Genomic DNA, 27,850 nt, shown 5'->3' with positions numbered 1-27,850 from the left:
GCTGCAATCGTAAAAAAGGAGTTATGTACCAGTATAATTGCCATTTTTCTAGCGAATAGCTGCGAAACGTAAATGATCCTTCGTGACATCGACTATTTTTACAGCACAAAAGAATATCTATATGAGAATATACCGTAGAAAAGCGATATCTCGCTTGATGAAACGCTTTGATTCTCCCGATGATCATCGATCGCGAACTCTTTAATGCTTCTTACGTCATCTTAATGAGCGGACAGTCGTAAGGATGATATGCCACGCATGCTAACATGTCACTACAATTCAATCAAGCTATTAAAAATACGAGACCGTCTTTGCTCTTTTACTACATCAAAGAGTCCGATCGCTATTATTACCCGCGCGCGCGAGTCACGTTTATAATGATTACGTAAAACTTGACAGACTAGTATTTTGTGCTTCGACAATCAAATTCGCTCGTTTCATGTTAATTTCTCGAAAAGCTGGATTTGCATCTTTTTAAAAAAAAAATCACTAGTTTCATTAAAAGAATATATTTGTAGACTCTAATTATCTTTTTCTCGAATTTAAAAATAATAAGTTCTTTTCTTAAGAAGTTATTTATAGAAATATCTAAAATTTATTCTATATCAAAGCACCACAAAAAGAAAAAAATATTTTTTTTTTTACATTCTTATTCTATTATCATCTTAAATTTTGTAATAATCATGACATCGTATTTTAAGCAATAGAGATACTTTCATCATTCTACTTCGAAGCATTGTAAAGATTTCTTTCATCGAGACACATTTATACTACATTGACCATTCACGAGAGAACAAAGTGGAAAGTAATAGCTAACAGATATCTGATTTGCAATAAAAAACGCGGAAGAAATTGATCCATAAATTCTAACGCTGCAAAATATTCCGTTAGTCCATTATACGGTATATCAAGGGTGCCGCATTTTTTATAGAGTTTAGATTATTCTCAAGATGCATAGTTAATTGATAAAGGCGCGGTACAGAGAACAATTTCTTCACGTACGCCTACACACGACACGCGAGCAGCATCGAGTATATCTATGGTTTATCGACTGTCTCTATTTATCATGTCGAGCCATACCCGATCATTTTCAGATCGTTCAGTCAAAAATGTGACTCACAAATCCACAATTATTTTTAATTTTGATTTTATTTCGATACGTTTACAGATTCATTTCAATGTAATCCAAGAATGATTAAGTATAGATTTCAGAAGAAATTTGACTCTTTCGAAAATCTGAATACGATTAAGTATGTGTATATATAGACCCCATATTTCCTGTGCATGATAAATGGAGATCATTGTCGCAATATCCTGGGTCGAGATCAGAGAGCCGTCGAGTAAATATAGACTATAGCCAGTTATCTCTGCATAAAAAACGCAATAGAACTATCGTCGATTGTCGATCAACAACTTTGGAAATAGTATTATATCAGAATAAATCCATTGTTATTTTTATAGCACTGCTTCTCTGATTGAAAAATAAAATGTAAAAATATCAACGTTACTTTATAAAATATTGATGACATATAAAAACAAAAGCTGATTTATTTATAACTGTCACACGCGTGTTTCCACGAAAGAGCTCTGCTTAAATAAGAATCAGTGACTCATTCGTCGTTGTGTTTCTGGCTTCATATATGCAAATTCTTAGCAAAAATCATTTCTAGCTCCAAAATATTTGGAATGTTATCTAAAATGTTTCGAATATATAAAAATACACTATTTATATTTTATATATTTTCGAGATTCAAGAATTGCATTATATTAAAATAATCGCATTAAAATGCATATTAGAATTGCATTATATTAAAATAATTGCATTAAAATGCATATTAGAATTGCATTATATTAAAATAATCGCATTAAAATGCATATTAATAAAAGAATAATATGCATTTTTTACGATATGTTTCCTGAAACTTATATTTACGTTCGTATTAATATTCGTATTTATTTACAATTTTCAAAACAGAATCAAAACGATTGCAATTACAGCATCATTTTTTTACATTAAAACATTTCGATTTCTACTAAATTTTTTGAAGCAACAATCAACGTCCAAGTATTCGTTAGACAGAGAAAACTACTCGGTCTAATGAAACCAAGACAGTGAAAACGGGAAATGGAGCGAAAACTAATAATCGGACAAGAGAGAAAGAGAGAGAGACAGCTCGGAAAGCTATTGCTTTTTCACCTGGAAAAATCCTATACTTTGAACATTAAAATCATATAAGAGAATCGCATGCGTTTTACTTTTGACACGTGTAAACATATCATTACCCTGCCGTACGAAAGTTTTTTTTTAACTCTCCCGAATACCGGAACATCATTAAACATCGTGCGCGATGCGTTACATAAGTTGCGCGCTAGCGAAACCGCCTAATTGCTAATTCATACCTCCGTTGAACAGGCGCAGGCTGTATTAATGATAACATTCCGGCGAATGTGTGCGATAGCTCTTTCGTTGCATTTTCCGCAATATGTGTATTATCGCGCGCGCGATCTTACGCGGGCAAAGCTGAAATTGTTGCCTTCGCGCGTTCGTCGATGCGGGGAATCGGCTGAAACGAATGCGGCTAAAATCGCTCCTTTTGCGCCCGAACGAGCGATACCATCGGCGGTCGAGTTACACATCGATATGCCAAAGTCTCTCCTTCTATCTCTCTTTCTCTCGCCCACGTTTCCTGTCTAAGCGTGTGTGGCGGTTGTACAAGTTGCAGTGAAGGGTGCGCGCAAATGTTGCACGGGGCAAACGGGCTAGGCGTGGCTGGAGAAATAAGAAAGGGACCGTGTGCCCGCAACACTTTGCCGGTACGTGCTCGTTACACTCCTATGTCTGTCTATATATCGATGACTGGAAAGGCTTTACATCGCCCGAACACGCCGGCACCGGAATGCTAACTTCCCATGGCGAGGAGCTCGCGAGCCAGGCCCCCAAACGAAAAATATATTCGCAAGGAGGCTTCGCCTTTTGGCGGTTACCGCATCAAAGACGCCGCGATCGGGAATCCGGATCTGGCATTACAGGACGAACCGCCTCTTTAAAATTCATCCGCGACATTCTTTTTAATTTATTCGCGCCGGTTTTATCCCGGGGTTGATTCCATCTTTATAGATTCGGGAATAATCGAGCTCGCGTCTCGGACATGCGCCAAAATTTTATTTTACGATCGTCGAGAATATCGCGGTGACTCAACGATTCAAGAGAATTGCAAATTGTTAAAACACTGCTTCACGGTATGTACTTGTGGATTAGATTAATATCCGGACAAAATATTTCCGGATGTCTATCAGATCATTTATAGTCCATATTTCACTCTTCACTCAGACTACATAATGTTTTTCTTAGTATATTTTACCGGAAAGAAGATGAAAAAGAGCTTGTTGGAATATTAATATCCGCAGTCTGGTTACGCGATACGAATATCAAACTATAAATGCGAACATAGTGTACATTTTCTTCGAAGTGTTACCTCGCATTACACGTGCGCTCTCCTCTGTTTCCTGTTTGTCAGCAACAAAAACATCGACCAAATGAGTATTACGAAATGACACAATGATTACCGGTAACAAATAATCCGTCAGATGGTTCAACAAAAAAATCCAATTTTGTCTTATTTGGAAGAATAAGTGTATAATTGAAACTAATAGATAAAAGAGACGAAAATAATTATTTTTATAAATAATACTTCATAAAAAATATAGGATACATAAAATTTAAAATATGTATAAAGCATACTAATTAATTAAATTTAGTATATATTCTTAATTCTTTAACTATTGAGTATAATTTACATCTTATAAATAACATGAAATAATTGTTATATAAATATATTTCAATAAAAAGTAGGGCAACTAAAATAATAAATTTATATAATAATAAAAGTTTTAAGCTCATTGAAAAGAAGTTTTTATCTACGTTTTTATCTGGCTTATATATTCTAAACTCATCCAAATTATAAAAAAAATATTTTATTACAATCCAAAAAAGTGATGTTGGAAAACAAAATTGCATTTCTTTTTCTCTGTTTGTCTATTGTTTTATAAGGATGGTTCTCTCGCCATAAAGTTCTATTATTATGTCGAAAAAAGTCGATTTAACGTTTAAAAATAAGGCGATTTAACAAAATTTATGAGATACTTTGACTTCGAATCACTACTAGCTAACAAATCTCTGCACAATAACATTTCTTATATAGTAGGCATAGCACTTACTCGCCTCCGCAAGTGACAATAACTTCTTTAACAGTTACTTCAACAACGGGATATCGATGATGAATCAATTTTCCCCGGTAACGGGTTTTTTTTTCTCCCATTGCGGTTAACGTAACGACTTCTCTTCTGGAACTTGTATTTTTGCAACGTTACACGAAATGAATTCTCCTATAAAATTCCGTAAAGTCATCGCAATATGAATTAGTGAAGATTGTACTAACGTTTTGAATTAATTTAATAACATTTTTTGTTACTCATTTTATCACAAAATTTTGCAATTAATGATTTATAGATTTATAAAATCAACTTCCGTTGGAAAAAAAGAATTCCGATTAAGGACACCGTTACAAGGTAACAAAGACCATGGAGAATTGCAGTTTCTCCGGAGCACGCGAAGATGATTCTCCTCGTAGGTACATCAACGCGTAAATTTCTGAGAAAAATATGAGAGTTAAATGAATAGGACCAATTCCACAGGAAATCACGGGGAAAGCGACGAACGTGACAGCGATGTGCAGCGTGTCGACGGCGATGACACTTTCGCTGTATGCTCTTCTCCCTATAGAAGGTCATTGTACGTGTAAAAATACTGGCAATGCGCAGCTAGAATTCGTAATGAATAGCGGAATACAAAACGGGCCACGTTTAACTCGAATTTCTAATTCCACGAGCGAAAGGGAAAATCGACCGTAGGAAATTTACGATGCTAACGATGAGCATGCAATTTCGGAATTTCTACATGAAATTTGCAATTCGGAATTTCTGGAAGGAATCCAAAAGTTGCTTCTTCTTACAGAACGGAACTTAACATATTATCATAATCAGACTCAGCCTTTTAATAATTTAAATAAAAATAAAAATAAAATCTATCAATTAATATTTTTATTGATATACCCTAAAATATAACACAAAAATATTTAAAATGTTTAAAAAAACTAAAGAAAAGAAATCGATGAGAGTTTGAAGAATGTCTATTTCTTAAACATTTCTCTCTGAGAGCGTGACAAGCATGAAACTTTTCGATAAATCGATTGGATTTACACATATAAAAGGTGCATATAAATATAAAGAAATGACCTACATGTGTATTAATGACATCCGTTGCTATTTTCAAGATAAAAAATAGCACGACCTGGTGTTAACCTAAATAATGCTTGATAATCGAATCGCATTTCTATTTCGAAATCATAGAAACGTGATGCTTGATAACCGAACTTTGCGCTATCAATCGTGTCACAGAAATAATAGATGCACGTGTCACGCCGCAGACGTAACATTTTGTCCATAATTATTGCATAATTATTGCTTATGTATAATATTCTAAATAGATATTCCACTACATGTATTACGATTACATAGAAATACACGTTATAGTAAATTGTATAGACTATATAGAAACACACGTCACAGTAAATTGTTGAAACCGATATTGCACCATCCTTTAATCTTATTACAATTACCGAGAATTCTTCTAAACACATTTCGCATAATTGCGCGAATACTAATCGTTCGAGAAATGCATAAAAGGCACGTGTGACTTCACCGCAAGAATGAACAATGATGAGCGAACATTATATTTTAATAAATTGATACCGCAAATGGCAACCTTCTATCCTAATCGAGACAGTAATAAAACAATAACTATATTTTCATGTGACTAAACAGGTCAATTAGTTTTACAATTGCTAACTAACGAATCGTAAGATTATTACTGAAATCGATTAACTGCGATTTAACTAGTGTCGTTGCAGTGTCGTAATAATTCAAGATTTAGCTACTTGTTAGAAAATTTAAACGACATACTTTTCATAGTTTTCATAGTCGCTAATTCTCAAATCGTTCCATTAGAAAGTCAGAAATCAAAAAATCATTTAATTAGATGCCACTTGTTTATGTAGTAAATAATTATTAGAAATTTAAAGATAGCATAGTTCTCATAAAAAATTCTCTCGATAATAATGTACTTGAAATGTTAGCCTTATCGCAACATCTACTTTAGCATCGAACATAAATAGTATCTCTTGAACGCGATTTTTATATGAAACAGATAAACCAGAGCAGCATGTAGCGTTAATTGCAGCGCTAGATAAATGTGAAAACTCGCTGATCTCGTTTCTTGCATGAAGTCTTTATGAATAAAAACGAACGTGAAGAGAGTGCATGCTCATTTTATATTTCGACGTCTCAAATAAATAACGCAGAGATGTAAAGCTTCGATTGAAGACCTTACATTAGACATACGGCACACGATTACAAGGAGCAACCTTTTCGCCGTGATCTTGAAGTTAATTCGACCCACTTCCCAGCAGAGCTCATTAAAAAGCGCGAGAAAACGCCTTCTCACTTTCTTGTAAAATCGCGGGAAAATAAAGGCGCATGACGCCCGTGATGACGAACAATAGGCCATACATGTCCGGCAAAAAAATACAGATTGCTTGTTTGAAAGCATACAACGTATAGTGTTATACCGTCCGAAACGAGTAAAGTGCATAGATTTACAACAAGCAATAATATCTTTCCAAGTTTGAAAGGAAAAGAGTCATTTGCAAATTATGATTTAATAATTTAATAATTTTTAATAAATATCAAGATTATAATTATTTTAATAATAAAAAGGGGGTAAAGTATGCATTTTTTTCATAACTTAATTATATACAATCTGGTATACAGTAAAAAGCGAAAAAAAACACAGAAAATAGAAAAATCGTGTGTGTGTGTGTCAAACGTTATGCTATTATGCTATATAATTTTAGTTGTATAACGTTTAGTTGCATAACGATTACGTATTCGTTATATTTGTATGCAATGCATTTCGTATAACCATGCAGAATTGATACAAATCGAATATGTACGGATATGTATATAATACAGCTCACATTTTGCTATGGATCAAGTTAAATATTATAATTAAATTAATAGCGTATTAACCTATTAGGAATTATGATCGCGTCAAAACGCGACGGTGTGGGAAGTGAAGACATTGAAAGTCACGATTTCACTATGATCTTGAAGTGTCATATCCCAACCCGATTCTCAGGAAGTACTTGAAAAGAAAATCTTTCGAATGATTTTCTCTCGCGATTTCCATTTGCACTTTCCAAGCGCATTCTGCTTCTAGTCTAAAATTTAAGATCGGAAAGTCGATATAAATCATATTAAATACAATGGAACGTTAGAAGGTGAAGTTAATTCGACGAGATTGCGCATCAGCGAAATTGTTTCCCTCGAGTGTTAATAAGTACGAAATTAAGGTTGACTGGAACAATAGGGAGATTATATCTATACTTCTTCAAAGTTTATGCTTGTGTCTCTCGTTTATGCGTTTTAATAAAGACTAACAACTCTTCAATAAAGTTATTTACGTTATATGCATATAAATCTCCTATAGCAATGTAACCATGAAATGTTAGTGAACCTCAAAACCATATTCAGCGAACTGTATTGAACAAATTAACTGGATATATAACATCTCTTTGATCTCACGATTGAGTGATAAAAGAATACTTCTTTTGACCAATGCCCTGATTTAAATGTCTCGTTTAATATCGACGTTACCCATTTTAGAAAGTTCTATCGAATATAGTTTAACAGCAACGAGAATATTCAAGATGATGAAAGCACAAATATAGAAGCAGCATCAAGCAATTAGCATTGTTAATAAAATTATGTATAAAAATTTGATAATTAATTATTCTTTAAAATATTTCTAAATATAGATTATTTTGCAGCACAGGATTAAATTATAAAATGAAGTATATTAAAGAAATAAATGATTGATTACGATCATAATAAGATGATTTTTTTATATACTCTCTCATCTTTTTTCCAAATAGGATCTCTCTGATTAATATATGTTTGCGTTCTCCTGAGAATGCAAAGAAATTGCGTCCGGAGATCTTATAATATATGAAGCGGCGCCTAAAAATTTGTAAGGCGAAGGACGACATATGTCAACCTTGATAATGCCACGGATTTCTTCTTTCGATGAGTCACGTGCGGTCAGACGGTCCGAAATAAACGCGTCGTCGTTCATTTACGTAGAATTTTCAATGATCACGGTGGCAATTTTTCTTCGAAGTGCAGATGAACTCTTTTCAGGACGAATCTTTCGCGGACGACCTTGTTCGCTGAGTCAAAGCGTTCGTAGGGGAAAAAAAACATGCACGTTTGAATGAACGTATATCTTAAAAATATCTTTTCATCATGGAAGGATATGACCGACAGATGCATCAGAAAAGACGTCACAGTGACGACTCACATTTGAATGACTCCGTCATAGTCCGAGAATATAATGATGACGTCGTAAAACAACCGCAAAAGAAGGAATCATAATTGGTCATCAAGAAAAGCTCGATCTCGCTACACGATCTGTCTCGCTGAACGATCTGTTCTACAAATTTGGTCGCGTGAAAGGATTAATTAAAGCATTAGATGCAGCATTGACAGCAAATAATCGTCGGCGGTCGAGCAAAGCAAATCGATTTGATTTGGTTTGCTCAATCTAAAAGATATGGCATTATATCAAGAAGCACAATAGAAATAAATAAAAACATAATAACCATATAATAGGAACAATCTTTTCTTTCTTATACATATATATATATATATATATATATATATATATATATTTATTTATTTATTTATTTATTTATATTTATATTTAAATACATATATTTAAATATATGTATATATTTTGTATGACAAAAATATATTAGCTACACAATTTTTGCAAGTATCAATCGATTTTATATTGGTCAGTCTGAAATTTTTATGATTAGCATATGACCCGATCAAACTTTCGTGCATATCCATATTTGTCGCGTGTGACTAGAATGACAAAGTATCGTTTCTTAGTTCTTTATATGCAAACAGGCTCATATTTTACTATAAATGTCTCGATTTCGCTTTAAATATCCAATAAGATTCTTCAAGCAAAAATTTCAGAAGAAGAGATATCATATTTTTGTATACAAGCAACGAATAATTATTTTTCGGTATTGTAAAAAATCAAATAAATTTTTTGAATAAATGTACATAAATATTGTATAGCATGAAAAAACGATCGAATAAAGCAGACAAATTGAAATTATCGAATCATTAAAAAATCAATATCATATAATGTTCTTTAATATAGAGATTTATTCTATCTGCTATCTTATGTTCTATGATCAATTGTTGTTATGATTAATGTAGATATTAATATGTAAAAATGTAATTTATAATTAACTTGATATCAATATTCTTTTAGCGACAATTGATATGCGATCGGTGCAAATCACGTTCACACAAGGTGATTACTTATGACTGACATCATTACTCAGAAATTCGTTGTACCTGTTTCTATGCTCATTATCAGCTTGTGGACAAAATTTAGATACGATACTCGTATTGAATATTAAAGAATTAAATATACATAAAATTGTAATATGCGCATAATTATAAATTCGTTTACCTATTATTATTAAAAAGGGCTGTACGTACAAATTACTTTCTATTAATGGACCATGACTTCTTGGTGAAAGCTGAGAAAGTTTTTATTTAAATGTACATCTCATCAAACGATTTATATCAAATAATCATTATGTAATATATAACAGATAGTAAATTAAAAGTTATAACATATATGTGCATTAAATAAATACATTAAATGAATAAATTATGACATAATACAAGTGATATTTCTCACTTACTTATACATTCTAAACAAATATTTTTTATTATTCTATAAAAAAATCTCGTTTATTGAGAATTGATAAGAGTAAAAAATTAATTGGAGATAAAAATTCAAACAAGAGAGCGAGATAAAATTCCTAGCAAATTCCTTTAGCTAAGCTCGTAACGCAATTTTTTGCGCAGACGGCGTCATCCGGTAAGAAGTAGGTTTTCCCGTTTCCATTTCCGTCTCGAGCAGACCGATCGTATTGCTCGCGTAGAAGAGTAAAAATTACCACGCATCTGTCCGAATAATCATCAAAATAATATAAAGCGTCTAGAACTGTTCAAAAACCTTGAGACCTTGATTTTTACAAGCATAATATGTGTAAGCAATAAATTATCTATGCATATTTATAGCTTAAACGATCGTTTGGCAATAAATATCTACATACACCTCAGGAATATCTTTTTCTGATGATGCCTAATATATACACGTTTATTATATTTAATTTTATTTTTCTGTGCGAACGCTATATGATCAGATGTCTCGAGAAGGAAACACAAATAGAGAACGAAATAAAATTGGCGAGTAATTCAACACGATAGCGTTTTATTGGAGAGTATAGGTCAATGATATATCCATTAATCTATGATCTCGAATCATCGGAATGCGTAGCATCGCGAAATTGATCGTCTCCAATCAGGCTCATCGCGAGCGTGATGCGCAATCTAGAGGACTATCGGTTCTGAGAGTGGGTAACGAAAGGGATCTCTCCCGCAATCGCGTCCGCTGATTCGGGCAGGTGAAACTGAGCGAGAGACATGGGGAGGACCGCGAATCCGACATGAAAAAGGAAGGGCGAGGTCTGCGAACGGAACAGGACGATGGCTTGGCCGGCAGTCGTAAGCACGACCGGCGACATTGCACACGCGGCACGTTCCCTTCCTTCGGCGAGGCACGCAACAGACCGTGGGTAACATAGTAGTGAGGTGCATAGGTGTGCACCGGTGTCGGCTGTCGAGTCGCAAACGTCGCGTCGCATCGCGTCGGTTGCGTCGCATCGCGGGACCACAGAGAGTGGGACGACACTCTGGCGCAGGGCCAGTAGGATCCACTGATATAAAGATCACTGGTCACGCGGCGCAGGAAGCTATCGTGCATCGTCGTCCAAGTGTAGTGGATGCATCTCGCGACACGTACAACTCGCAGCAGCAGAGTGTGTTATGGGAGAAGGGATATATGCCGAAGCGAGTCTTCATCATTGAGATCTCTTCCGCGCGTACACTTGTCGATACATGTGCCTAAACCAGCCAGTTATCGTTTCGGAGCGCATCGAGGGAGATTCTAGCCGAGGACGCCGATATACGGCATTGTAGACGATCGTGAGTGCATATTCATGCAGTTGTCGCGAGAAAAAAATTTTTCTGACATACAATAAGAAAATATTCGACTTGAAAGATTCAGTGTTAGGAATCATTATAATAATTGTTTAGTCTTATGTAGCTTACTTAATCACGTGTGAGATAAAATTCTAAATAAACAATAAAATCGTGTTTATTTTTCAAGCGAAGCAATTAGATTTGAGAATATATATTTCTTTTTAATTTGATGATTTTTAAAAATAATAAGATAATAATATCATTATTTTTCTTTTAAAAAAAAAATTAAATTTGCCTTTCAAAATATTGAGGAAGATGTCTAGAAATATATTCATTTGTATGATTTAGGATTGAAAAAGTAGTTATTGCAGAACAATATTTACGTATATCTCATAGATAAAAATTTTCAAAATTGATGATCTGTTCTCCAACTACACGATATTCTCGATAATGCATAGTTGATTCAATGTATCCACATTTATACTTAATATGCGTAACTGTGCCATTTATCTAAACGATACGAAGGTTTAGGTCTTCCGAGAAATATTAATTATAACGTGCACGGTCATCATGCGCGCCAGGATGTCGGTCATTATTGCATATCCATCGTCACCCATAGAGAGGACGGTTCTCTAATGTCTGTGTATGAAAAGCATAACTCTTAAATATTGTGTGTGCGTATCTATAATTTATATTTCATATAAAATTTTATATTCAATATAAAAGAGTCGTGTATATGTATTTTATATACAAAAGATGTCCACAATTATGAAAAAAATATTCTCGAAATTTTTTTTTTTTTTTTATGACTTTCTACCGTCTTCTGTACTTGTATATGCGGAATTACATTAATCGAGCTTATATCGTGGCACGAAATAGAAGGTGCCGTTGATGGTTCCCGCGGTACTCGCGTATTTCGCTCCAGGCTCTCAGAATATCCGGTCAAGCACGCTCTTGCGAAAGTTAGAACTTCCGGTGACTTTACCGCGGCAATAACATAACGCGTGTTTAATTGCTTTCATCTCGGCTTATAATTATAACGTACTGTCAATAGCTGATCGCTTTCACTTTGACATGTCTGCCTAAAAAAAAATATTCGAAGTTAAATACAATCCAAGACGGATCAACGAATCATTTCTTTCGATCGCAATGATATGTTCTTAGGAAATTTAAAGATCGATATCAAATTGGCTCAAGATGTGTCGATATTATTTAATTATACATTTAATGCACGTCTTTTTTCGACAAAAGAAAAGAATATAACCGGTAGAAGTAATTTTTATAATCTTCGCACATAATGATTTACAATTTATTATTAAGACCGGTCAGAGCATTATCTTGCATTTACGAGAATGTTATATAATTTCGCGAATGCGTAAATAATGGCGAAGCAAAGATAAAAATAATCGTGATGCAAAATGAACATTTAAATCTTTTTCTGCAAAAAATATATTTTTCTTTAGGTCGAAAATTTGATCGCAGATATTAGAGGTCGAATGCATCGTATTGATTGCACAATATTTCTAGCGTTGTAGCTTATCAAATTATGCAATTCGTGTATAAATCGTGAAATTATCGAACAAAAAAACAGTAACCATACAGAGAAAGTCGCATATTTAACGAGATCACTAATGGTAACTTTTCGATTCCTCGCTGAGAATACGAAGTATCAAAGTATAAGTACGGTTTGAGCAAAAATTGACGTAAATATAACGTATTATTCGTATTGCGGCAAATAATCGAGCATTTCATACGGAATAATATGAAAGCTATTGATTGTAAAGCGCAATCGGAGAAAGCAAATAATCATATTCGCATTGAATGCTTCTTTTATAAAACGCTATAAACATCTCACGAGCGAGAAAGAAATAATATAATCATTATTATAAATTAAAGGCTTGCGCATAAACCTCGCGCTACTTTCACAAAGACAAAAAGGATTTAAAAGACACATGCCCAAATATAAAATATCTTGCACAGTGTCTTTTTCACGAGTGCATTTTGATCATGGACCTTCGACAAGAAGAGCAAATAAATGACGAACAGGATCGTCAAACGGAACCTTGGACGCGACCTTGCACAGGTCAGCTTCCCCTTTCATTCTTAATTGTAGGTAATGTCTAACTTGTAGCGAATGAAAGAGATTGACGCAAGCGTGGGAAATGAAGGCGAGTGCGAAACGCGAGTAGAAGAATGCGGATAAAAGAGTCGCAATAGACGATGTACAACACACGATCATATTCGTCTGGATGCTCAAACTGTGATTCACCACGTGGGATAAACCTGTTCGAATTTGAAATCCGGCGTGCGATTAGCGTCAGAAACGAGCCGATTAACACGAGAGAACAATCGACAGGAATCCCGAATGACGACGATGCGAATTCCGATGATCATGTTTCATCGCCCGACTGTTTTGCAAACATGATAAAATCGCGACACGCACGTGCTAATTAAACAATGTTAAAGCGATCGATCGAAAAGTGAACCTATCACTGGAGAAATATATCTAATTATAATCTTCTAATTATATTCTTCCCGAGTGGAATCAGATATGAAAATTCCAGAGATTAAAACATTTTTTTCAAAATTAGAGACCTTCTTTATTTTATTTTGACTGTTCAATTATAAATTCGGGATCGTCATTTTAATTTAAAAAATGGAGAGATGTAAAATGATTTTTCACATGCTCAATTTTTTTTATTTTTAAAAGAACGCAAATAATAATTTTGCAACGCAAAGTACATTCGAAAGTGTTGCAAGATTTACAGTTCTTATCTATCCTGAAGGTGAACGATCGGACCAATGGCGAATTGAAAACACACGGGACTAACCAACTGATGAGATTAGCACAGACGTATTTATTATACGAATTATTACGCCACGAAGGTTTGCGGCTATTCTCTGAGCTTTAGCGCTCGAGGACTTGCGGTTTGACCTGTTTCTTTGAGTTTTTCTCCGATCAAGTTTGGTCATCTGTTGCCTCAAGACATGAAGGTCATCATGATTACACAAAAAATTCTTCAAAGGGAACATTACTGTTAAAAATTGAGAATACTTTTGGCAGATTTTTATAGACTTAAGAATATTGATGATCTACCTAATTTTTTCTTAAAAAGTGAAAGCTGGAAAATGAAATTTTTTGCAGAAATCTATCGATTTGTGATTATTTCGCGTAATTTCTTGTGGTAAAAAATGAGATTTTATCAATAATATTTATGAGATTTGTATGTGTCGATACATACTATGCTAGATTTTTAAATACAACCTAACAAGATCGTTTGATATGCGATTCAAGTTTCCATTCCAAAGTTTTCAATATTACGTTTATCGGAAAGTATCAAGGCAAGAATCGTTGGAAATCGTTTTGTGGCTCGAAATTGGACCGTTAACCTTATCGAACGACAGGTACGAACGTAAACCGGTATTATCCATATTCACCATCAACTATATATTGCACTCTATATATTCTGCCACTCTTGCACAATATATTATAAAGATTTATATGCGTATAAGATTATATCGAAGGACTATCGATGTCAAGCAAATTTCATGACGAACAAAAAATGAAAATTATATACTTCTCGGTAACGTGCAAAATACAAGCAGTGATCAAATGCCATTAAAAAAATGCAAATAATTTGCCAAAATGGCAAAATATATTATTTTACTACTTTATACGATTCGCAACATCATATATCTGCTCCAAATGTCATCCCACTATAATATTTTATCTATATATACAAGATTACTATATAAATAATTATTTTAACGAGCAATAAAGAATAATTTATCTCAGAGTGTTTTCTTTAAGGAAACTTCCGACCCGCCTTGATTATAATTCCATACTGAAGAATAGATCATACAATCACATCCAAATAAATAAGACCAAAATAAAGAAATGAAATTGCTTTGCAGAGAAAAAGAGTTATAATTAACTTATATAATACTTCTTTGAGTCCTCGAAATTTGTAATAACGGAGAAAGACATCGCGCGTCCGTCGTTCCGTCTCTAGATTTTCCGCCGATAAACGGAAGAGGAATTCATTTGCAACGCAATTCCAGTCGTCGACCCGAAGGAATACCGTTCGTGCGCGTTTTGCATTCGGGTATTTATACACGCCGTTAGGATTATCCCGCTGCGCGAACAATTACCGGTAAGAGCCATCTCAAGAGCGAGATGCTCGCCGCCTACTGCGAGATGCGGTCGATGCCGTAATCCGTTGTGAGAGGTGCTCCAGGATGAGCGAGACGAGACGAGCAGATTATGCAAGCGCGCGCGGTCTGCCTCGGCGAAGCAAGCCGGTCAATGCCAAGGTATTCCACTCCGGGTGTTACTTCTTCCCTGTCATTTCTACGGCGCTGATTTCTTCTGCGCCATGGAGCCGGGGGATTCACCTCTAACGAACGATACGCGCCGATAATCATCATTAAATACGATGCTACGTGAATGCTACGTGACACAGCGTATTCGTAGATTGAATATTTTACCGCGCGATGTGTTAATCCCCGTGCGAACAATCACACAATTATATTTGCTAAGTAATGGAATATTATTAGGATAATACGTAAATGAACTTAATATTTTTTCATTAGAAGCAAAACTTAATTTTTAATAAAAATAATATAAAACTGATATAATTGATACGACATTGACATCACGTCATTGATACGTTAAAAATAATTCATGCAACGCGAACAACAAATAAGATGTTAAATTTATATATTTTGCATCGGTTTAGAGGTATAATAAAATAATCTAAGAATATAATTTATACATATATACAGAGAAGAAAGTGGATTAATGACATATCCACAACATGGTAATTTAATTCACGAGTCTCATAGCTTGAAGCGACACATTAATATATGGCATCAAGTGCAGCGTATCTATTTGAGTGTCTAGGTAACACGGATAATCAGACTTATCCTTGCCTCTCTAAGTGATGGGTATAATTTTCTTTATATCAAAGCACTTTACGCATTCGTTTTAGCTTTCTCCGATTTTATCGCTTTAATGCGCGGGAGTTTAGAAGGAAAAAACATAAATTATTTATCTATCAATAATCTATCGTATAATTTATCGAGTGATGAATAAAATATTCGAGATATAAATAAAGTAATTATAAATTGCTGATAGAAGATGGTTAAATAAAGAAGTATCCCAAAGGGGCGTGTCGCACAGGATGTTAAAGTCAATTATTGATTTCCTGTAAGCAAAAAGGTGTGTCTGACCGATTTCGTGCCCCAAAAGTTTCTATGCGTGGTTGTAAAATCATTGTGCGAGCGAGCGAACGACGTGCCGAAAATCACTCGACGTTGCGTCGAGAAATTAATCCTGCTCAGCGAGCACAACGCGAAACAAAAAGGAAAGTAACTGAAAGCGTAAATTCGATTAAATAACGGATAGATCCGCGGCTCTTACATGATGTCCGTGTATAAGTTCATGTTACAAGATACTCGTCGATTAATATTAGTTATACGACTAATAAAAAAATCAATATCATATTTTCCAGATATCATAAAATATACGAAGATAATCGTGCTTTTAATAGTAACACAACTAGAAATGTTTCCGGTACTTGATGCTAAAATAACACTGTAGCTGTGAATCATGTTACAATCGGTACGATTGGCCTAACAAAACCAATGATAACTATCTGATGAATCAACTTGAAGTTCTTTCGCAAAGAGATCTTGTTCCGCCATCCCGACCTTTCACTCTCGCGGAACTAGTGCGATGGCTCAATGTCGTTTTATCATGGAATACTCAGCTTCGATGGTCCGCGTCCAAGGCCGACTTCCGTTATATTCTCGGGATATTAATTTATGCCAGGGGAAATTCCATGTTTGAACAATTTGATTTGCGTACGTCAATGAATTAATGAAATATGAATTTTTCAGCAAAAATGATTAATATTTCGTAGAGACAAATAAAACAATAACATAATAAATATATTAGTTATTACATATGTATAAAGTTACAATAAATTTTATAATAAAGAAATAATTTCTAATCGAGAAAAATATATATTCTTCTTTTTTCGAATTTTCAAGCTATCGCGTGACAAGATAATTATAACATAATTATTACGTCTACTAACTAGTTTCCGACTTTTTCCGAAACGATCTACTCTCTCTACTGGTCGACACGGCGACTATAATAATCTGATTCCAAACGTTTACTAAAGCAGGTCTCGTAAAGATAATATATATAATGGCACCTGCCAGCCAGCAGAGATCGCAGCAGGCTTGCATCATGTCTCGAAAATCATTCAACTTTCATCTCGTGAAACCAGGTCGCCTTTATTTTGACGACGTGTATGATCTCTATTCATTTGCAATAAATCTCATTTACAAAGCCATTACACGCTCTGCCAGGAATGTTATGTGAAATACACGAGGCAGAGCAACAAAAAGATTATTCAAAGTTCTCTCACACAATTCGAATATGCCAACAAAACTCTAAGTTAATATCAGATCTGGGCGTTGAAGTCGGTGAACTGATTCAAGAACGCAATTTCGGTGAATGAATCAAGAATTGCCTATTCATACGAACTTTTATAAAGGAGAATCGCGTGTTGCGCCGATAGCGAAACTAGACAGCGAAGCGGAATATACATTGTGGGTGTGATTTATGAGCAAAGCGCACTTATTACCGGTACAAAAAATTTTTGTTACCGGATGGTTAGGCAATCGCGTGGATAATCCGAGCAAATGCACGCAATTCTTTCGCCGTCTGTCACGTGAGTACCGCTCTAAAAAGTAAGCAAGTCGAATAAGTTGGATTCCCGATACAAAAGTGAAAGGATTCCGCGATATTACGCGTTTATTGTACTTTTCGAAGTTACGTGGCCCTCCCCCGCGCAAAGACAGTGTAACCAGCGACGCTGAAATAATGCTAGATAGATACTAAGCAACGATCTAATTATGATCGTTAATCGTACGAATCGACTACGGCTTCCTCCTTTCCATTGTACACGAGCCGCGTACACGTATCGCTACTGCTTGGAAATGCCACCTTCCCCGACGAACGTCCTTGGAGGGGTCCAGTACACCGAGAAAGGGTGATGAAAATCCATCAGTCACGTGTACCATGCCGCTACGAACGGTTATACCGCGGTTCTGTCAAAGTCCGACACGTTTTTTCAGTCGAATCGCCCACCGATCAAAAACGCACGTGGTCGCTTGTCAGGGTGTAGAATCGACGATCAATTTATACGCGCCTTTATATTGAAGGACATTAATTGGAAGATTTATTCAAACGTGGGAAAATCACTTTACGTGACTTATCTGCACGATGCATGTCGAAATTGCGTGTCGCGAGCTGATTAAGAACAATCGAAAATCCATGAAATATATCATGACGCGATTTTTGATAAAATATATAAAACTTTAATTATTCGTTCGTAATGTGGATAGTGTCGATTAAATACCAGAAAGTGAATATATTAAATTACAGAATCAATCAAAGTGTGATGCAAAACGAATAAAAATGAAATAAAAAGTTTTAATATATTTGTACAACTTTAAAATCGCGTCTACTTTCTGAGATTTTAACTAATCCAAGAGTTTGAATGATTAGAACATTCATTGAAAATTAAGACTGATATTCTAACAAAGTGTGATTATAAAATTATATTGGTAAAAAATCGTCGATAAATATTATATATCTAATATTTTATACTATTTATGTTATAATGTTCATGATAAATCACGTGATAAATTCTTTTCATAAATGTTAAGGATATGTTAACGACTTTGATCACGTACATTAGTGATCGAATATTTTGTGTTTTCATTCTTCTTGCATGGATAAACGCCGATGTTCCGTCACATAGTTCGCGTAGATTAAGTAGTTATTTGCGGGGAGAAATCGAGTAGTGAACTCACGTAAGGTGTTTTATGTCTCTATCGTATGGACTAGCCACCTTGCGAGTTCTCGGAAGAAGCGTATTATTGCATGTGACAGTTCAATTACAGCAATTCAACGACATACCAGAAATCCTGGTAAATGTTTGTCATTCCGGATGCGGGGAGAAAGGTACAATTTAATTTTCGCGTTTATTAAATAAATATGATTTAATTAGAATTAATAAGAAAATCAAAATCGCAGATATAAATTTGAAAAGTTATAGCAATTATGAAAATTAAAATTAAAGATTACATCAATTACTGATTAATATTTAAATTCAAGATTAATGCGCAATACTTTATACTACTATTACGAATTTATATTTTAATTGTATTACGTACATAACATTGTTTATATAACAACTTTCTATTTATAACAATTCTACAGTGTAATTGATTGGATGTGTATCAAAATAGCGTAGGACGCATCCTTGGGTCGCGGATAAACGAGTCGTCAGAGGAAACTAGAAATTTTCAGAAAAGTATCAAGATAGGCAAAGTGCGACGTCCGCGAAACTGTCGGAAGTGCATTATCGTGTTGCTCACGCTGGCGTTACTTCCGCAAATTTGCACGACCACGTTGCAATGTTGCGGCAATGCGCTCATACATGCCACTAATGCATCTGGCTAACCGAGCATACAACATATATACCTACGTTGAAACCTACGTTGCTCATGCTCCGATTCGTTACTCAGTCGCAAGTCATTACAAGAGTTGGCTGATCTACTCCGGTGACCCGTGAATGTTTGTCGACCGTTCACCGATCTATTCGCTAGGGAAAGGCGTGGCACCCTCCCTCCTCCCTCCACAATATCGCATTCTCATATCACTGCAATCGGCGGAATTAACGAATTCTCCGAATGCACGAACAAAGTCTCGGAAGATTAAGAAGTCTCGTGCGATTTGCAAGAAATTTATCTCGCGACAGTAACTCGCTAACATTTTAAATTATTCATCTAATAAATTTTGAATCATTCACAATATTTTAATAATTTTGTTTAATTTGTTAAAATATATCTTAATATTCTCTATCAACAAGATAGTCGGAATATTTTAAAAATTTCTGGCGACACAATTTCAAATAATAATAGAGAATCATATTCCTGTGTTCCCATGAAATTAAATTGCAGGACAGTAGTAATCTGGCTAGAACGCGAATAAATATATACTTTGTTCATGACTTAATTGGCATTGTTACGCAATTAGATCCTTGACATACGTTGGAAAGCGCGCGTTATATCTATGTGCAATTCCGGTCATTGTGAATAACAAACTGCTTGCATCGTGTGTGCGAGTCTTTTTACTGACCTATTAAACGCAAAAGTCATTTCACGCAGCATGAAGAATTAAGCGCGTTATTTAATTAGCGCATCAAGTCTGAATAATAAAATGCATTTCAAGGTGTACACAAGATTACGTACTTTCCCGTTATATTATTCCGCGCGCGGAATAGAAATAACTATTCTCTAATCGAGGAATAAAAATATTTTCTGATCGTGTTCCAGAAATAAATACACATATGTAAAAAAAAAGCGAGATGAATAATACAAGTGCGTTTTATTTTCAGATGACGCGTCTGATATTTCCACGGAGGCTGCCACTAGCTCTAATACTGATAGCGGCATGCGCGGCGATAACGGAATCGTCGACAAGTAGGGAGAGGAGACATGTTGGTATCGAAGAATCTAGTCATGGATCGGTCAAAGACGCATCAAGCGATCGGAGTACGAGATTATCGAGCAGCACGACGAACGAGATTACCGCGGAACCCGGAAGGAAAGTGTCTCACCGTCTGATTGGGGGTCATCTAAGAACCGATACGAAACACGGTGACGGCGGCGAATCACTATGGGACGATGGAATTCTCATGTCGGCGGCCGGCAACGGCAAGGAGGGGAAAAACACTCGCGGCAACAGCGGCGATGACGAGGACGAGAAAAAAACGCTCTCCCAACAGGTCAAGGAGGGCAAGTACGGCCTCATACAGAACGAGATTTACAGCAATCGGCCGAAACGGCCCGGCATCATTAGCTACCTCGGCAATCCTGAAGTGCCGAAAGATACGATCGACAACCTAGGTGGTCTCGACGAAGAGGAGATCTGGCTGGCTGAGAATCACGTGCTAGTGTTGAGAGGCGGGAAATTTCCTGAACATGAACAAGACGGTCAACAAAACGGTGATAGCACGCAGTCGAAGTGGCCGCCTATCGATGATTACAAGGCGCCCAAACGGCAGGTCAAAATACCAACGCGGCCCAAGGTACCGCCGCCCTTTCCGGTACAACTCGCGGATGGAGAACCAGTACAGATCATCAGGCCGAACGGCACCGCGGAGGAGATTAGCAACGGCACCCTCGATTACAGCACCGATCCTCTCTACACGAAGGGATTATTACCGGGAGAAGGCCCGTTCTTTGCTATCACTGCGAATGGAACAATATTCACCCCGGATTTCGGGCCCCCGCAAAACTTCTCCATTGAGGAGAAGTCGATTAGAGGTAAAAATGACCAGGGAATAAAATCCGAGGAACCTGAACCGCCGTACTATCACACTCTACCGCCTGGAGCGGTCTTTGTGGCACCGCCAGGTAATCAGTCGGATTACGACGAGGAAGATCAGTCCATTTATTATCCGCCGCCATATAGCTTCTATTATCCACAAGATAATACGACAGCTGTACCGCCAGGACCGCTAGTACCCGGCATTATATTGCCGCCACCACCTGACTTCTTTTCCGCTCTAGATGACAAGAAGACGACTACGAAGAAGTACACGAAGCGGCCGACGACCACAACTTCGCCGAGACCAACCTATTTGCCACCGAGAAAGTTCACAACTAAACAATATAAAGCTTCGTCCATATTACCAACCTCGATAACCAAGACAACTTCTTCTTCATCGATAACCACAAAGGTGTCTTTCGGTCGTGTAAAGAATAGGAATGTATCGGACACTTTTACACCTAAACAAAAAACCACATCTAATGCAAAAGTTACAACAGGAGCTGGGAAGCCGCACACTCTCGAAAACACCGAGATATACACCATCAATTCTGTAAACGGAAATCAAGTATCTGAAGCGACGACCCAGCAGAAAGATTGGTCCACTTTAGTAACCAGCAAGACAGTGCCGGTTCTCGCGTATTATCCTTCGACCACGCAGTCGTCACTAAAATTGGATCGACCAGTGGAAGTGACTCCGGCTTCTATAAAGAGCATTATCACTACTAGTCAACCCGGTCGATCTCGTAATCATGCGTCCTATTATTTCTACGAGGAATCTGACGAAAATTCTGCAAGATCATCGCCTATTTATTACGAGACTACTACTATAAAATCGCCATACTATGACACGGAGACGTCACGACCTCGACAGACTGAGCAAAAGAAGCATTATTACACCGTTGAGGCGATCACGGCGGACGAGACCCCGAAAGATTACAAAACGAAACTCATCGGTAACATCGTGAAGAATTCGCACACGTTCCAATATACTGACAGTTCAGAAGTCACGTCTTCGAAATTCGATGCCAACTCGCCGCGGGATCAGAGCCAACATATGTTAGCCGACGAAGCGCCTGTATATTATCAACCCGTATCTGCACGTCCGCTGCAAACGTACTACACGACTCCGAAGCCTCAAACGTATTATCGTCAAAGCATGAAGTCTAAGCCCATCTATCAATATAGTTTCCAAGTGGCGGATTATTCGAAACGCGGTGGCAATCAGAGAGCACCGTACCATAGTAGAGAAGAACAGAACGCATACAACAAGTATCAGAACATCAAGTCGAATCAAGAGTATGATTACGAAAATATTGATTTGCCATCACGACCACAGCAGAAACGCATACCATATAAAATACAACATCCAGTCTATTCTACGAGTACCGCTTATCCGATCGTAGACACGACGTCCAATCCGCAACACGCGTATTTTACGTCGCAGGACGAGAAATTGTTGGATGATGTTACGAAAGAATATTTTACGATCTTTGGCAAGAAATTATCGGCCGAAGTACCGAATACGACTCCGATCTATGGAAAGTCGAGCAGTATCACGGAGAAACCAGGCCACAACGCTTATGTGTCAAACGTTTATAAGACTGATCGACCAGTGACTTATAAAGCGCCCAATGTCAAAGTTCACTATGGAGATCAGTCGCAGCGACCTTACTCTCTCAAAGACGATATCCTCGTGAATTATCGAAGGCCCTTGCCACCGATAAATTCGGACAGTGAGTTTATTGAGATAATCGAGCCTAAACATCAACCGAAACAGTCGTCGCCGTTAGCGAACTACGAATTGCAAACGGATAACTACCGATTGCAAAATCAAGGAGGGCAACAGCACGGACCGACCTCTCGTTACAGAGTGCAAAATACAATACAGCCGACCAATGGAAATACCAACAATTTTGTGCCTCTCTCCGAGTCCCGGGAGGAGTTAGAAGACATTCAGGAGCCCGTGTCGTTGCTGGACGACATAGAGGTCAACTATAGGAATCCACGCCCGCCTATAAATCCCGATGCTGAATTCATCGATCCTGTTTCGCTGCAGGACAATCATTCGGACGATCCGAACACGTACTTCGCGTACCGATTACCCGGCGATGTTGGTCACTTTTACTTCCTGACACCGCGGGCGATCACGCAACGGCAAGATCAAAACAATGGATACGTATATCCAAAGCCAAGAGGACGGAGATTATTGAAACGAAGACGGCGCCAAGCTAACGTCTGAGTGCGCATTTCTTCGTGCGTTTTCAACGGCAATCGCATTGATGCCATAATCTCGCGGATGTCCAATGCGATGTTATCATCGCACGTGTATTAACATATTTATTATATCTGTAAATACGAATTGTGACTAAGTTAGATAATTATAGTTACGCTGTTTTACGAAAAATGCTTAATTTATTATTGTAACCCGATTCTCCCGCCCTAGAACAATATAGGTATGTGATCGCATTTGCGTATGCTAATTGTGTTATGCGCATCTTCGCGTATTTTCACACTGTCTGTGATTAATGATGAAATAGAGGTGAAATATTACATGTACATATATCTATATTAGTCAATCGTCTAATGCATGCACTTTATAATAATGGCGCTATTATATATATATATATATATATATATATATATATATATATATATATATATATATATATATATATATACAGATAATAGCGCTGTTTTGCGAATTTTTTTTTCCGAATTTTTTTGTTCTCAAATAAAAATAAATAAAATAGAATAAAAATAAATAAAATAGATATATAAAATAAAAAATATTGACGCGAATTTCTCTCTATTCGATGCAAAAAAAAATTGAGAATCTTAAAGAATTTTTTATGGATTAATATATATAATCCCGAAAAAATATATTAATATGTTCTATAAATTATATCATATTAATATTATTTGAAACTTTAAGTATCATTTAAGATATTTTTGAAAATTATTGTACCAATAATAAATTATGCCAATAAAAATCACAATATTCAATTACAACATTCAATTACAATATTAAAAAAACTTTACATGTATACGATTTTTATTATTATAAATATTAAAAGCTGCAAATATATCAGCAATATATTTTTGTACTTTCTATAAAATTAATGCGTGCTCTTATATAGTATTGAGTGGTCTTATATAGCACAAATATTAATTCTTATAATTTTGATTGAATGTTTATATAAAATATGTCGACCATTCAAAAAGTGATATAGCGATATAAATATAATTTCAACTCTTCTAATGTTAATACTATAATTAAAAGATATATATCTCTCTGATATTTAATTTATAAATTTAATTTATTAATGGTAAGCAAAGAAGCAAAATTATAATGCTTAAAATAAAAAAAGATACTTAATATTAATAAATAATAAAACTCACCAGTGTCGATTTCTTGTGTCTGTGCTGGATCTGGCAAAGGGTAATCATGAAGTCGTAGATAAACTTCCATTGCACATTTCGCTGCTTTAAAGTAAAAGGGATGAGCTCGAAGAACATCCTCTAGCCTCAGTAGACCCACATAAGATCGTAACGTCATCTTCCGCATACAATATGTATGAAAGTCGAATTGGTCCTCTATGATTTCCGAAAAATGCTGCAAATAATAGCAATATCGTAATAACGTATATATGATGTATGTAAATCTCAAATATACAGGGTCTACCAAAAGTGTGGAAACCCCTAAATATCTCGGAAAATATACGTTTTACAGAAAAGTGTTTCCAACAAAAGTTGTAGGGTTTAAGAAGATCTATATACTGATTCTATCAGTTTGACCTTGGATGGCGTCGTCAAGGTCAGGCCAAGGTCACATTGACTTTTTTAAATGACACCCCCTACATTTGATTGCATATTCTTATAGCTTAATTCAAGAGCTTTCCAAAACACTATAATAATGTTCATTTTTATTAAGTACTTTGCGAGTTATGAGGGTTGAATGATAGAGTAGCGCCGGTATTAACATTATCCAAGGTGTACTACATGGAGGTTACTCGCTCGGATTTGCATCTGTTGTGTGTGTGATCCAGCTAACTAAGGCAAGATCGATTCCTCAATATATCCTTATATTTCGCTGAAGTCAAATTGCCAAAAAATTGCTCCATAAAACGTGTATGAAACAATTTCCAAGTAATATGGTTTCAGCATGATGGAGCTCCTGCTCATTTTGGTGCAGGACCACGTCGTATTTTAAATGAGACTTTTCCGCTACGGTGGATAGGAAGAAGGAACGGAAATGAGGGAGGAGAGGATTGGCCACCTCGGTCACCAGATCTAACTCCTCTTGATTATTATCTATGGGGATATCTGAAGAGTAAGGTTTACAGAACAAAACCTAAAACCATTCACGAATTGATACAGCGAATAAGGGATGAAATGGCTTTGATACCTTTTGAAACGAATCGTAAAGTCATTTCTACATTCTACCAAAGATTAGCATATTGTCAGGAAGTAAATGGCAGCCACTTTCAGCATTTACTTTAACACATTGAAACACATTTGCAATCGTTTGGTGCAACCTAACCTGATCTCTGTATACACGCACCGCACGCACGCACACGCACACATTTCGAACAATTATTATGATAAATGAGCATCCACAAATTTATTTACTGTTTACTATGTCGATTGCTTTCCAGGTCTTTAAATGCTCGATTGTAATTTGGTTGGGTCTTTGCTTTTGCTGACTGGATCCACGACCGATCTTGCCTTAGTTAGCTGGATCACACACACAACAGATGCAAATCCGAGCGAGTAACCTCCATGTAGTACACCTTGGATAATGTTAATACCGGCGCTACTCTATCATTCAACCCTCATAACTCGCAAAGTACTTAATAAAAATGAACATTATTATAGTGTTTTGGAAAGCTCTTGAATTAAGCTATAAGAATATGCAATCAAATGTAGGGGGTGTCATTTAAAAAAGTCAATGTGACCTTGACCTGACCTTGACGACGCCATCCAAGGTCAAACTGATAGAATCAGTATATAGATCTTCTTAAACCCTACAACTTTTGTTGGAAACACTTTTCTGTAAAACGTATATTTTCCGAGATATTTAGGGGTTTCCACACTTTTGGTAGACCCTGTATATTATACAACTTACCCTATCAACTTCATGACATTTCTTTAATGCCTCTCCATATTTTCCAAGGCGTTTGTATGCATTTGCTGCTTCCGTTTGAATCCACATGCACTGCATCTCATTTAAGTTTTCCATAGCTAAAACGCCTTCTCTCGTGAATTTTCCGCAAGTCTCTTCCGCTTCTTTAATAAGATTCGCACGAAGCATGTACTTGGCACATTTAGAGTTAATATATCGATCTGCTGTATCTAACCCTTGCGCCTCATCAAGCCACTTGTAAGCTTCTTGAACATTTCCTGCATGCTATCAACAAACATTTTTGTAGATTATACATTTCCTATATTATTTCTTACAATTAAAATATGTAATCAAGTATATAAAATCTTACTTTATAAATGCGTCCTTTGGTAACAAAAAGTTCTATAAGTGTAGGAGTATGATCAATGGCAGCGTCAATTTCAATTAATGCCTTTTCTGTATCACCGAGATAATCATAATGTTGCGCTAGATAATAGTATGTCCACAATAAAGCAGATGCTGGTTCTCTTGGGTTATCTTTTTCTTGATCACTAAAATGGCCGTGAAGTTTTAACGCCTCTTTATATTGTATAAGTAAAGATGATATGATTTCGACCTTTTCTTTATCAGTATATAATAAACGAAGGTTCACAAATAACGGTGGCACACCTTTATGAAGCCCTGCAGAAAAAATAAATAAATTTAATTAAATAAAATTAATTAAATATACATCATGTAAGTTACAAAAGTTATATAGCTTTATATAAAAAGAAAATTACCTTTCCGTAAATATCGATCAACTAAAACTTTAAATTCATCTCCTATTGCATAATTGAGTTGTAAACGGCGCGGTGCTAACGCTCGAGGGAAGAGCTCTTCATATCTTTGGAGCATATGCAATGTGTCTCTTGGTGAGGTATGTCTTTCAGCCTCTGCTAGCCTAGTATAATATGTTGTGTTTTCGGGGTTAATATCTAATAACTCCTTGTATACTTGTTCTGCTTCTGCATACTGCTTTAATTGAAGTCTTAGTTTACCTGAAAAACAAGGAAAAAATT

The 27,850-nt window shown here is 36.0% G+C and overlaps 2 protein-coding genes across 2 annotated transcripts in view; one reads left to right on the top strand and one right to left on the bottom strand.

Moving 5' to 3' along the window:
* LOC105254444 (N-alpha-acetyltransferase 15, NatA auxiliary subunit) overlaps window positions 1-27,850 on the bottom strand; it is a 34,881-nt gene that overhangs the window by 5,682 nt on the left and 1,349 nt on the right. The window contains exons 5-8 of the mRNA XM_011263119.2: window positions 27,572-27,829; window positions 27,163-27,473; window positions 26,796-27,077; window positions 25,070-25,283 (exon numbers count right to left, since the gene is read on the bottom strand). Coding sequence (XP_011261421.1) covers window positions 25,070-25,283; window positions 26,796-27,077; window positions 27,163-27,473; window positions 27,572-27,829 — 1,065 coding nt within the window. The remainder of the gene's footprint in view (window positions 1-25,069; window positions 25,284-26,795; window positions 27,078-27,162; window positions 27,474-27,571; window positions 27,830-27,850) is intronic.
* Window positions 10,861-24,074, top strand: LOC105254443. The gene is made up of 2 exons (XM_011263118.3): window positions 10,861-11,256; window positions 20,733-24,074. Exon 2 carries the CDS (start codon window positions 20,733-20,735, stop codon window positions 23,907-23,909), a length of 3,177 nt encoding a protein of 1,058 aa, XP_011261420.1. The 5' UTR covers window positions 10,861-11,256; the 3' UTR covers window positions 23,910-24,074.

This window comes from Camponotus floridanus, unplaced genomic scaffold (assembly GCF_003227725.1).
Source record: "Camponotus floridanus strain SB8 unplaced genomic scaffold, Cflo_v7.5 scaffold46, whole genome shotgun sequence".
NCBI lineage: Eukaryota > Metazoa > Arthropoda > Insecta > Hymenoptera > Formicidae > Camponotus > Camponotus floridanus.
This window is presented reverse-complemented; position numbering and strand designations above follow the sequence as displayed.

Bases quoted from the DNA above. Each gene is read 5' to 3' on its own strand.
- LOC105254443 (XM_011263118.3), top strand. From the start codon at position 20,733: ATGACGCGTCTGATATTTCCACGGAGGCTGCCACTAGCTCTAATACTG.